Source organism: Onychomys torridus, chromosome 3 (assembly GCF_903995425.1).
Source record: "Onychomys torridus chromosome 3, mOncTor1.1, whole genome shotgun sequence".
In the NCBI taxonomy this organism is placed as follows: Eukaryota; Metazoa; Chordata; class Mammalia; order Rodentia; family Cricetidae; genus Onychomys; species Onychomys torridus.
The window spans coordinates 105331944-105345556 of record NC_050445.1 but is presented as its reverse complement, the minus strand read 5'-3'; the positions used below and the strand labels follow the sequence as shown (position 1 = coordinate 105345556).

The following is a 13613-nucleotide window of genomic DNA, read 5'->3' as shown; positions in this document are numbered from 1 at the left end:
TCAGAGAATTTGAGTAGCAGAAAGTCATGTGCTGGTGGCCAGCCACACCTCAGTACCTCAGGGCTGCCATCAGCACCTCTAAGTCTTAGCTCATTGATCTGAAAAGAGATCTCGTGGGAGTTGGCTGGGATAACATGAGATTGCTTAGTACAAATACTCAGTGTGTGGAATCTAAGTGCCTGGTAAATGGTAATTCCACTTTCCCTTCCTTTTTACTATTGGTGCTGAATATAGTTTATTCCTTATAGATTAGTCTTCTCAACGTTTTCAAGACAATTCCAGAAAAGCTGGATGTCATAAAGGTTTTAAAGTGTTGCACTATCACTTACGAAAACATTACTTTGATATAGCTGGGCAGGACCAGACTTTCGTAGAGATGCATTCTAGCAGGATGTGTGTTCACTGGCAGGTTGCTGTCACTCAGTCTGTAATCCAGCCCTTGGGGTTGGCAGTCTCTTCATAGCATGTGTCTAAAGCACTCCAGAAAATGAATAAAGGGAAGTTGGATTGAAGCTGTGGGTTTGTAGGCAAGGGGCTTGTTTCTCTGTAAGAGGACACAATCTATAAACCAGTCTTTCCACGTTTCATTTAGGCTGTTTCCAAATTCCACTGTTGGTGATACTGGAGTCCCAGCACTACCTTCTTTGACAATGCGCCGGATGCGGGAGTCTGTTTCCAGAATGCCTGCTAGGTAATGTTTTACTTGGCACTCTTGGAAAGTTACATTGGGTTGGGAGCCTACTGTCATTCATGTTGGGCTATTTGCAGACCCATTGCTGCTTCTGTGGAACATCGATTGGAGACCTTTCTCTCTGTGGTTCTATGAAGCTTACATTCTGAAAAATGATTTTGACTGTTGGCCCTTCTGTTACAACACAACCCTCAGTCTCCCATTATATTTATAAAAAGTTTGAGGTTCTGCCTTCTTCCAGCTGTGGTGAATTAAGCCTCTATGGAAAGGTCCTCTAAGTGAGTGTAGTGGCTAAGAAGAACATCAGACCTTGTAAAATGTTATCCTGGTCTTGATATCCACACAGATGAAACAGATAGCCTTTCCGTTGTTACCCTTTTGAGTTTGCATTTCAGTTGTCATTGCTGTCTTCTAGCTTTCAAACTCAAAGTTCAGCGGAGTACACACCTTGCTCAGTGACACACAAGAATATAGAACCTAAAATAAAGTCTACGTTTTGTCTAAAATGTCTGACTTTTAACTTATCTGTAATCAGCTAGCATTTAATGCTCCCTGTGAAACTACTATGGAACCAGTGAAAGGTAGCATCTTAGAACAAGAAATTTGTACTGAAATTGTATCTGACTTGAATGAAGCCTTTTTGGTAATTTGAAAACTACATTCAAACAAAAAGCAACATGCCTTGAAGATAGGAAGAAACTAGACTCTGAAACCCTAAATGTAGAATTCCTAGTGCAAGGTGGCATTTCAGTGAGGGAACAGCCTTCCTCAAGCAAGGCCAGACACACTTAGGGTGGTATGGCCATAGACAGAACAGAGTCCTTTAGAAAAGCCAGTCTGTCTTTGTCCCTTGAGTTCATATGAGTATGACCTGAACCACCCTTAAATGAAATCTACAGAACAAATATGTTCTACTTTGTTTTGTTGGGGTTTGGGTGGAGTTCAGGGCCTCATCGAGGCTAGGTTTGTGCTTCGCAATAGAGTCACTCACACCTTAGCCATGGAAGCTGTTATTTGTTTCAAGATACTGGGGCTTAGACCTAAAGCCTTACATAGGCTAGGCAGACATTTTTTCTACCACTGAGCTGCATCCCATACTTGTTAATGTGTGTTCCTAGGCTGAAATAGTCATAGATCCGGGTTGTACTCTAAAGATGGAACACACTTTGCTGTGTGCTGGCTATAGAGAAAAATTCTCAGTCTTTCAATTAAATTGGGCAGATTCCTATTAGCATTAATTAGGTGGTAGTTGTAGCAAATACTGATCTATTCTTAGAGATGTAAAACTCTAAATTATTTTCAAGAATGATTTATCACCAAGGAGAACTTGTACAATGGAGTCTCCTTTTCACAGGGGATGACAAGCACATTTTATTTTTCATTTTCAAAAATTTGCACACACAAAAAACCCCAGACAGCATTTTTATGTAGTGCATATTTAAAGAATGAACCATTGTGTCAAAGGTTGTATGGATCAGTTTGCCCCCAAGTGTCCTAATGAGGTAGGCAGTTGAAAAGACTTTGCCAGTGTGGAGGCCTGAGTGCCAATCATGGGACTTTCTTTCTCCTCCATGCCCAGTTCCCAGCACAGATACTCCACACCTCATGCCTTCACTTTCAACACCTCCAGCCCTTCCTCTGAAGGTTCCCTCTCCCAGAGGCAGAGGTCAACGTCCACTCCCAATGTCCACATGGTCAGCACCACCTTGCCTGTGGACAGCAGGATGATTGAGGTAATAGGGCCCCTTGTGGGTGGTGATGAGCAGCAGTAGTTAACATTGGGAGCACAGAATGTAGATTTCAAAGCTGCTCAGGAATGTTGCAGTATTTTCTTAGGCCCTTAAAAATAACTCTGAAATGTTATTTTAAAATCTGTTACTTCTGTAGACTGACTTAATAACTAGGCCGTGTATCTAATTCCAGTGGGAAATAAAACTCCCCGCTAACCATTGTGCGGGTGTGTCCCAGCTTTGGGTGTGAGTTCTTTGAGCTGGTGCAGATAATGTGCAGAGCAGAGCAGCTTCATGTGGTGAGGGGTGTAGTAAAGACTACAGATGCTCTAGAGGACTGTAAGTAGGACCTCTAGGATCTAAAATGCATTGAAACAGATGTGACAGTGCCAGTCAGTGTTTGCAGACTGCCTTTTCTTTTCTTGTATGTTCTGTTTGGTTTGCTTTCTAGCTCATCTTTAAAATCAACTGACTACACTTCAAATGCTTTCTTTGTCTTTATTCTTCTTTATCTCTCATTGCTTTGGACTAGAATAACAGCCTGAATGCCTCTCCCAGGGCGTGCTCCAGACGGTTTTGTCTGAGGGGAAGAGTAGGTATTTTCTCCATGCCTTTGCTTCTTGGGTTTAACAGGACAGACTGTCAGATGGTAGACTCTCATGTCAGACAACAGATACGTTCATTTATATTTCTCTCAGACTTTTGCCATGTTTTCTTTCTTTTCTATAGAATATTTATTAGTAAAACAAACACTCTATGAGTTGCTACTGCTAGGTGGATTTCTCAAGGTAGATTCTCAAAGGCAAGGGCATTGAAATAGTTTTTAAAAACTCAGTTCTCTCAAAAGACTAATGTTGGATTAATAGTAACAAAGCATCTGTTTGGAGTTCAGACATTAGAAAGCAAAGCATTTCACCCATTTGATTGATATGACCTAGAAAAGCCTATCAAGTCTGGCATCCTGGCACATGCCTAGAATCCCAGCACACTAGAGGACCTTATTCAGGACTGGCCTGGGCTACACAGTGAGATCCTGTTTCAAAATCAAAAGACACAGCAGCTGGGCAGTGGTGGCACACGCCTGTAATCCCAGCACTCGGGAGGCAGAGGCAGGTGGATCTCTGTGAGTTCAAGGCCAGCCTGGTCTACAGAGCTAGTCCAGGACAGGCTCCAAAGCAAACAAAAAAAGACATAGCAGACATGGCCATGTAACTGTGCTTTCTCATCTTTGCAAACATTTGTTCCTTGACACCTGCCATCTTAGGTGTGATTTCGCTATAGCTAGAAATCACCTTTAACCACTTGTCATACCCTGTGTAAGCTATTGGCTTTATCATAATGATTGGTCCTATACATTTATATACAATTATAAAGTAGCCATTTTCTTTCCATGCACAATTTGTTCCCGTATAAATTGTTAATCCAGTCAAAGTCAAAATTCTCCAATTTCTAATGTGAGTAACACAAGTATTGTGTTTAATCCTGTTTGTGCCTGAGAAGAAAATTTGATTCTTGGCCTTTTATTCCTTCTTGATGTTTTTTTGTTTTTGTTTTTTGAGACAGGTTTTCTGTGTAACAGCTCTGGCTGTCCTGGAACTTACTTTTTGTAGAAAAAAATAACAGAAGAGATTAGTTGAATAGTCAATGTTTCTCCCCCTTGGCTGCCATCCTGTCATACAGACACTAGCGTCTCTTACTGAACCTGGAGCTTGCTGGTTAGGCTAGGCTGGCCAGTCAAGAGCCTCCAGGATCCCCGTCCCCACCTCCCCAGTGCAGGGATCGTAAGCATGTGCCACCACTCTGTGCTTACATAGCAAGCACTTCAGCAACCAAGTTCTCTCCTTTTGTTGCCTGTCCTGGAACTCCCTCTGTAGACCGGGCTGGCCTCAAACTCAGAGAGATCCACCTGGCTCTGGCTCTGCCTCCTGAGTGCTGGGATTAAAGGCATGTGGCACCGCTACTCAGCAGGATCTGGAATCTTAAGCATCTCTGTGGATGTTTTACAGACAGGCAAGGGTTGGGAATTAGAATTATGCTTTAGTCTACGCTGTTAAAGATACTTGGGCAGGGTGGCTGACAGAGTTGGGGTGTGTGTGTCTGAGAGTGAGTGTGAGAGAGAGCAAGTGAGCAGTAGCTTGGTTTGTGGTTCTTTTACTCTTGTAAAGATATTTTTGAAAGCTAGGCATGGTGGCACATGTCTGTAATCACAGCACTTAACAAGGCTGAGGCAGAAGAATGGCCAGTTCAGGGCTAGCCTGTGCTACACAATGAGACTATATAAAAAACAAACAAAAAATATGGCTGGAGTGGTGGCCTAGCAGTTAAGAAGAGCCTTTGTTCTACAGAGGACCCTGGTTCAGGTCCCAGCACCCACATGCAGGCTCACTATTGTCTATAACTTCAGTGCCAGAAGGTGTAACATCCTCTTCTGCCCTCCAAGGGCACTGTGCAAATGGTGAGCACACATACATGCAAGTAAAACACCCATACATATAAAATGGAAAAAAAAAAACCCTCAAAAACTTGAGTGGGAACGTTCTAGTAATAGCTTCCTTGAACAATTATCTTGTTTGCTGTGGTAATACAAAGAAAAATGTAGATGACTTGCTAGAAAGACACTTTCTGAAGTTATGAAGTAGTTTTATATTTATAATATATATTGTAAATTCTTCCCTCAAGGAAGAATTTTGAGATTAAAATTTAGAAATGTCTCATGGATGGTTGTATAGATAGTTGGGCAGTTAAGAGTACTTGATGTCTTGAGGATCCAAGTTCAAGGCCAAGCACACATGTCAAGAAGGATATAACTGCCTATAACTCCAGCTCCAGGGGATCCCACAGTCTTTGCATTCTTATACACATATACCGAAAATAAAATCTTAAAATGTCTGGTGGAGGTAGGTCCCTGTGATTTGAGCAATTCGTGGAACAGTATCCACATTGTCTAGTAGCCAGCTTGAGAAAATCACTAAGGTTTGAATGTCTTAAGCTAATGGAGCTGAGGCTGAGATACATGTGATGGCTCATTTCTGCCACCTACTGCTCTGTGACCCTTACTGAGTCTCCCCTTCTGTCCATGTGGGTTTTAAAATGTAAACACAGGATTCAGGCTCTGGGGTTCATATTTTTTTCCAGTTCTCTGTAAGTTAGGCTTCAAGTAGTACCTACCTGTGTTAAATCCAACTTTGGTCCATATTTGTCCTTCCTCCTACTGAAGTCAAAATGAGCCTGTCACTGGATCTCTGTCTCTTAGTCTCCTGTCTCTGATTAAGCTTCGGTAGAGCAGTATCCCGAGTCTATGGAGGAGATGCCAGTTGACGGTAACTTTGCCAGCCTTTGCTGAAGGTTTGTTTCTGAGAAATGTGGTTTCCATGAAAAGTTATACTCATTTCACGTAGTATTTAATAGGAATCAATCTTGGAAAAATTGATTTGGGCACTAGGTAAACCAGGAAATTAGGAATATGCAAGTATATTTTTTTGGAAGGTTAATAATCACTCCTATACCCCCTGCCCCAAGAGAAGAGGCCTTTTCTAGTGTATCTGATCAGCTTTTGTTTTCCGTTTCAGGATGCAATTCGAAGTCACAGTGAATCAGGTACTTTACCCCACAGTCATTTAGTGATCAGTAATGGGCTTTTTCTCTATGCTGTGATCTTCTTATCGACGTGTGGATTCTGTTTGTCTTGTCTATTAAGCCTCACCTTCAGCCCTGTCCAGCAGCCCCAACAACCTGAGCCCAACAGGCTGGTCACAGCCCAAAACCCCTGTGCCAGCACAAAGAGAACGGGCACCAGGATCTGGGACCCAGGAAAAAAACAAAATTGTGAGTATGGTCAATAATACCTCCTGCCCCTCGGGGCTCAGTAAAGATAAACTCCTGGAAATCAGAATGCACTTAACATATTTGGGGGCGGGAACCTAATAAAATACACTGAAGGAAAATGAATGCCAGTGTGCCCTGGCATGTTCACATTCATTCTATAAGTTGCCATTTGGATGCAACTCAGTAAACTGTCATCTTCTTGAAGACAAAACTGTAGCTGCAGAGCCTGTCCACCTTTAAAGGAAGCAGGAACAGATGGGGTGGGGTGACCCTTTCTTTGATAGCCTTACTCTCATCAAGCTGTTGGCATTCTATGGGTTATGAATGATCTCCATTTGTTTCAGAGGCCTCGTGGGCAGAGAGATTCAAGCTATTACTGGGAAATAGAAGCCAGTGAGGTGATGCTGTCCACTCGCATTGGGTCAGGCTCCTTTGGCACCGTGTATAAGGGCAAGTGGCACGGTGAGTTTGGAGCCCATCTCCAGCTTCAGGGCTCTGGTGCTCAGGGGGGCTTCTTCCTTCACAGTGGCCTTCTCTACGGGTACTTGATCATACCTGGCAATCTAATCAATTTTGAAATCTCACAGCGTTCTAACCTTACTTTAATTTGTATAATAAATTTCTAGTGATGCTCAGAAACTAGTGAGCAAGTTTTAGCCCTGTAGTCAGATGTTAGTGGTGCCATTTCTTCTAAGTTAGCTCTGTTCATGGAACATACTTCTTCATTGAGCAAGTGTTTGCTGCTGTGATGGGGGGCACTCTAGACACCAACAGCTGAAGGGTCTTAAAACAGGTCCAGACCAAGAGCAGGAGCTATCTCCTGTTCAGAAGGCTGGCGCAGGAAAGTGGGAAACTTCCTGACTCTCTGTTCTGCCCTCGGGTAATTGTAGCTCTCCCGTCCCATGGGGTGAGTGTTCTTATTTACACAGGAAACATTGCTCACTTGGAAGGAAGATTCTAACTTTTGTAGTCATAGCTTGAATAGCATTTCCATACCAGGTTTTTAACACCTCTAGATTAGGATGTTAGCAAATGTAAGCAGGGCTTCTTGAAAGTGCTTGTGAAGTTTCCGTAATCTTTACAGATACAGGGCAGAGATGGAGAAAAGTTCCAAGCAAGTGTGCGGACATTCACATTCATAGTGTTGGAAACAGAACAGCATCCACTTCTGGTGTGCATCAATACATGGCCTTGCATAGGTCATCATACGAACAGTGTGCTTTCTTAGGAGCACAGATCAGAAAGTTGGTCAGTGACACTTAGAGTGACTGCTCTGAGAACTGTTAAGTAATCTCCTGCTGGCCTGTCTCTTGGTCTGCAGAGGAATGGTGTCACTGCCGCAGGCTATGAGCTAGGCAGAGCCTGTTCTTGAGGGGCTACTTAGCATTCCTCCAGCCTCCTATGCAGGCACCTGGCCACCAACATCTTCCTGGCCTCACCACTTGGCCTACCCCAGTCTCTCCTTCCACCCCTAACTTTCTTACCCTTTTGTTTCCCGCTGTAACTCCAAGCCTGCCTTCACCTGGGCTATTGCAGCAAAATTTTCTCCCACCTCTTTTGTTTATAGATGCTCACTTCCATGCCCTACTAGAGTATCCTTTCTAATATCCTTCCTGGTGCTTACACCCCACTACCTCCAGGAAGCATCTCCATACATTCACTTCCCAGCCGTCTTTAAGCCCAGCTACTGTCTTGTCCTAGGCTTCACAGGCATGCGGGAATCTTCCTTTCTCAGCCATGTGGGACCTGCCACTAGGGCACACACGGTTACTGCTGGACAGGTGGCCCCAGCAGCGCACCTTCTCTACTAGGATGAGCTGCAGCTTCTCCAGCAGCCTGTGCCTTTGGTGCTGGATGATGCCAATTACCAGGTCAATTATAGCTGAGAGACTAGGACCTCAAGGGAACCCTGTCTTTACCATTGGTGCTCCCTAGAACAGACTGCCTCAAGATCACACTCCTCAGGTTGAGGGACCGGCTACCTCCAAGGTGCCGCTCAGCTGACTCAGACTTTGATCATTGGTACCATGGTTAATTTGACTGTTTTTTTTGAGACAGGGTCTCAGTATGTGGCTTAGGCTGGCCTCCTGCTTCAGCTTCCTTATAAAAATTTGAGGTCCTAACCAGGCAATGGTGGTGTACATCTTTAAGCACTCGGGAGGCAGAGGCAGGTAGATCTGTGTTCAAGGCCAGCCTGGTCTACAGAGTGAGTTCCAGAATAGCCAGGGCCACACAGAGAAACGTCTCCAAAAATAAATGAATGAATGAATAAGTAAAATAAGGGGACCCTTAAAGGGTTTAGGCACTTTATTATTACTCTTGTTAATATGTCTATATAAAACATTTGAATGTGACTGCCAGCTATCCAGAAAGCATGTTGACTCCTGGATGTTTCTGAAGCTGTGGGAGGCCACCTATACTGCTACCTAGGTGATTGTCAGTATTGTAAGTAAGACAGTAGTGTGGGCCCTCTCAACATCCTGCCCTTCCTGGTGATTGTCAGTATTGTAGGTAAGACAGTAGTGTGGGCCCACTCAACATCCTGCCCTTCCTGCCTCCAGCACATTTTTCTTTCCTTTCCTTTCCTTCCTTCCTTCTCTTTTTAAATGTGGTTCTGGGACTCTATGTCCTCTCTGCAGAATGAGTTTTAACAGTCAGGTGTGCGTACAAGCTATGACATGTTCAATATTCCCACTACTCCTACTGGTAAAGGACCCTCTTCTTCAGCTTGCCGAAGGGCCTACTTCCTCATCAGTTTACACTTGGCGTGCCACTCACTGCCTTGGCATTGATTTCATCCTCACAGGCTAAGGTTGTGGAGCTCTCCCATATGGACCTACGTTGGTGCTCCCAGCATCTTGTGGATACAAGCTTGTTGAAGGCCTTTGTGGCCCAGTGTGCATATTAGTAGCAGTGAAGCTTCTCAGCCACTTGTTGTATTGGTTGGCAGATTTGTTCTACCTGCAGACACATGTTCATTGAAAAGTGCCTCCTATTGTCCTTAGAATTAAGATTTTTGAAAGGCTGGGAAGTAGCTCAGTTGGTAAAAAGAGCTTGCCATCAAAGCACGAGGACCCAAGTTCAATCCCCAGCACTTACATAAAAATTCAGCTGTGGTTGTACTGTCTTGTAATCTCAGTGCTGGGGAAGTAGAAAAGGGCTCACTTAGCTGACCCTAGTCGAGTCCTGGGTCCCAGTGAGAACCTGTCTCAAAAAACAAAAACAAGGTAAGATGCACATAAATCCAAAGGTATTTGAAAAATGAAGACTGTTTAACTGAGTATAACTAACTACAAATCAATTTGCAGGAGATGTTGCAGTAAAGATCCTAAAGGTGGTTGACCCAACCCCAGAACAGCTCCAGGCCTTCAGAAATGAGGTGGCTGTCTTGCGGTGAGCCCAGCCCCTGGAGCAGCAGGGTTGGTAGGGCCGGGCTGTGCAGGTCAGCACCTGCTGTGGGTTCTGAGGGATACTCCTCTGAGGAGGAGGGAAGTCTATTTCCTTCCAGCGTATGTGCCGGAAGCCAGAAGAGCCCTTTGCATGGACACACCTCCTCTCTGGAATCAACACTCAACAGTCCAGCTGTGTGGGGTTTGGCTTGTGGTAGGGGGATCATTTTTACCTATATTTCCAGGCATCTTTTTATAGCCAATGCTTTGTTCTGGAGCCCAAGCCCTAGCTCTCTAGTCACTGAATTACTCTTAGGATTGTAGGGACAGAGGTGGATTCCACAGATGAGGGGTCCTGTAAAAAGAGCACCCACTCTCTGTAAGCAAGGCCAGCCTGGAGGTGAATGAAGGGTGGGTGGGCTTCAGCTGGTAGGCAGTACTCTCATGGTCATGCTTGCCCTGCTTCCCTTCCCCCAGCAAAACAAGGCATGTTAATATCCTGCTGTTCATGGGGTACATGACAAAGGACAACTTGGCGATTGTGACCCAGTGGTGTGAGGGCAGCAGTCTCTATAAACACCTGCATGTCCAGGAGACCAAATTCCAGATGTTCCAGCTAATTGACATTGCCCGACAGACAGCTCAGGGAATGGAGTAAGTAGACAGCTTGGTGAGTCCTTGTGGCCTGAACCCTGAGTTGCCCTTGTGGGAACCAGATTGAGTGGCACCTGGGTGGGCTCTTTGACATCTGAAGTTCCCATTCCTTATCAACCAGGCCTAGCTACCATCTGTAGAAGTCTTGTGCCCAGGCAGCAGGAATACGCTCTGCTCACGGGTGCTTTTGTCAATTAGTTTTTTTAATTGCATGTTTATATGGGTCTGTGAGTGGCAGTGCGCAGATGGGTGGTCCTGGGGCTGGAGTCAGTCGTCAGCTGCCTGATGTGGGTGTTGGGAATCAAAATTGGGTCTTCTGCAAGAGCAGTGACATGTTGTTAGCCTCCAAACCATCGTTCCAGCCCTTTGTCACTTTGGATCATCCATTTTCTTTAAAAGGTCATCTTTTTAGCTCCTGGATCCGTGTTAGACAGGATACTGAGTGACAAGGTTCCATACTGGCCGCCACCAGGCAGTGCTCTTGAGCTCTGCTTCCCATGTGCCCTTAGGGTGAGGGTACAGGAAACCTGTATTTGCATACGCACACATCCCACTGTTGCTGGTATAACTGCTACAGTTTTGTTTCGTTCTGTCTTGAAATTCATACAGAAGCCAGGCAGTGGTGGTACACGTCTTTAATCTCAGCACTCGGGGGTGAGGGGGGGGCAGGGTGGAGAGGCAGGCGGATCTCTAAGTTGTAGGCTAGCTTCATGTACGGAGCAAGATCCAGAGTTTGAGGCTAGCTTGATCTATAGAGCAAGTTCCAGAATAGCTAGGGCTACACAGAGAACCCCTGTCTCAAAAAGCCAAAAAATAAAATTCATACAGAACTCTGAACTTTAACATTTACATACCATAAGAAATCTTTCTTTTGGAGGTAGGGCTTGGGGGCCCTTCTATATTCAAAGTACAGCCATCCTACTAAATGCTGCATTCTTACCATATAGAAAAATACCAGCTTATAGCCATCCCCAGCTCCTGACAAGAGGGTTAGTAGAATGTGAGGTAAAAGATTGCATCTTACAGTATGCAGAGCGAATTTACCCACAGTTAGCTGCTGGCCAGTGAGAAAGTCACAGTTACTTTTGAGTGAAACTGATGTTTGACGCCAGCCCGTTGACAGTGGCCTTTCTATAGGTGACATTCTTAGGTACTGTAGCTAATTAACTGATTTTTCTCTTTCACAGCTATTTGCATGCAAAGAACATCATCCACAGAGACATGAAGTCCAACAGTATCCTTTGGTACTGAGTTCTCAGCTTAGGGACCCAAAGGGGCTGTTTTCTCAAATAGGGTTCATGGTTCCAGGGGAGAGCTTTTTAAAGGAAAACACAAATGAAGTTAGTAGGAAGCCAGACAGGCCCTCTGCAGCCTTCCCTCACCTGGGTTGCCATGACTGTCCTTAAGGTTTTTTTCCCCAACAGTGATCTGTAAACAATTCCTTCAGAGTTGAGATACTAACTTGGAATGAACTTGAACTAAGCCTGGTTGGATTATTCAAAGTTTGCTTGAGAGTTTATTAGCATCTATTTATATCTTATCTGTGGAAGATGTGTGGCTGTACATACAGATGAAAAAATAATTTGCAAGTCAAGACTTTCAGGACTCTGGATTTATTTCCCATCCTCTGATGCATATATGTGTCACCAAAAAGTGCAAAGTGGTCCAAGCAGCATAATGCCATCAAATAGTAGAACAATGTGATATTTGGTGGAAGTCACAGATAGTCAAGATCCTTCAGACTAAGTTATGACACAGGGCAGGAGAGTTCAAACATCCTTGAGGGAAAACTGTAAAGGTGTATTGCTGGTCTTGCCAACCAAAAGCAAATTATTTCTGGTGATCCTTATGGACAGGTACCAAGAAAAGGCATTTTTCTTCAGGCTGGAGAGATGGTTCAGAGGTTAAGAGCATTGACTGCTCTTCCAGAGGTCCTGAGTTCAATTCCCAGAACCACATGGTGGCCCACAACCATCTGTAATGAGATCTGGTGCCCTCTTCTGGCCTGCAGGTATACATGCAGGCAGAATAAATCATCTAAAAGAAACCGCAATCCCTCTTCCTCACACTAGTTGTGCACCTTTTATGCTGTGAGATGGTGCACAGTAGGATGTGGCAGTGTCAGGCTGAGCTGTGCTGCATTAGTGGCCGTGACCTTCTTGCTATACTTTCTTCAAGTCAGGTTTTTTGGCAGGTAAGATATTGGTCACAAAGTGGACCAGTTCTAGCCAGTTCTTAAAAGCATTCGGTGGTGAGGCGGCTGCTGCTGTTTCATTGCCGTCATTACTGCATGTAGGCAGGGGTTGGGAGCTAGTGGGCAGCCTGAGGCCCAGTTATTGGGCCTACACCATCATTTCCTGCCTCCTGAAGCTAAGTAAATTCAGAATTTGATTTAGTAGTGAGGTAAAGGAGATAGAAGGTACTATAACGAATATTGACCTGTCAGTCTCCTTAACAAGCATTGAGATATATTTCTTCATGAAGGCCTCACGGTGAAAATTGGAGATTTTGGTTTGGCAACAGTCAAGTCACGATGGAGTGGCTCTCAGCAGGTTGAGCAGCCCACGGGCTCTGTGCTGTGGATGGTAAGAAAGTAGCCCCACACGACTTCCTGAGCACTGTGAAGTACTGGCCCAGAGCAGGGTGCAAACTTGACACTATTTCTGCACATTTTGGGAGTCTGGTTGATCCCTGGTATCAGCTTAAGGCAAAACCACTTATCTCCTAGGAAGGCAACAGAGGCTAGAGCCTGGGGGTTGAGACTCCCAACTAGTTGGAATAGCCTGGCTCCTGAATGTCTCTGGAGCCCATTACCCAGGGACTAACATACTTTGTCCTCATAGGCCCCAGAAGTAATCCGAATGCAGGATAACAACCCGTTCAGCTTCCAGTCTGATGTCTACTCCTATGGCATTGTGCTGTATGAGCTGATGACAGGGGAGCTTCCCTACTCCCACATCAACAACCGAGATCAGGTGATCTGCACGGGGCCTGGTAGAGCAGCAAGGGGCTCGTTAGTCCAGTGTCTGTTGTTCACAAACTCCTTTGCTCACCTGTTTCCTCCTTTAGATCATCTTCATGGTGGGCCGTGGGTATGCTTCCCCAGACCTTAGCAGGCTCTACAAAAACTGCCCCAAGGCAATGAAGAGGTTGGTGGCCGACTGTGTGAAGAAAGTAAAGGAAGAGAGGCCTCTGTTTCCCCAGGTTAGGTGGAGTCCAGTAGCTCAAATACAATTAGTCTGAGGTGGGGCAGGGTTCTGTCGGGAGGACCTTTCTGTGTGCTTAGACACCTGACTGATAGCAAGTCCCCCACTAACGAGACCC

General features: G+C 44.9%; 1 protein-coding gene across 5 annotated transcripts in view; it reads left to right on the top strand.

The window, feature by feature from the left end:
* Raf1 (Raf-1 proto-oncogene, serine/threonine kinase) overlaps positions 1-13613 on the top strand; it is a 57730-nt gene that overhangs the window by 43232 nt on the left and 885 nt on the right. For 3 of the 5 annotated variants that reach the window (XM_036182330.1, XM_036182333.1, XM_036182335.1), the window contains 12 exons: positions 593-691; positions 2271-2424; positions 2954-3013; positions 5991-6018; positions 6119-6246; positions 6591-6708; positions 9555-9639; positions 10113-10289; positions 11477-11523; positions 12756-12874; positions 13133-13264; positions 13359-13493. In XM_036182330.1, the coding sequence (XP_036038223.1) occupies positions 593-691; positions 2271-2424; positions 2954-3013; positions 5991-6018; positions 6119-6246; positions 6591-6708; positions 9555-9639; positions 10113-10289; positions 11477-11523; positions 12756-12874; positions 13133-13264; positions 13359-13493 (1282 nt within the window). The remainder of the gene's footprint in view (positions 1-592; positions 692-2270; positions 2425-2953; positions 3014-5990; positions 6019-6118; positions 6247-6590; positions 6709-9554; positions 9640-10112; positions 10290-11476; positions 11524-12755; positions 12875-13132; positions 13265-13358; positions 13494-13613) is intronic. The other 2 variants (XM_036182334.1, XM_036182336.1) reach the window with 1 other exon arrangement.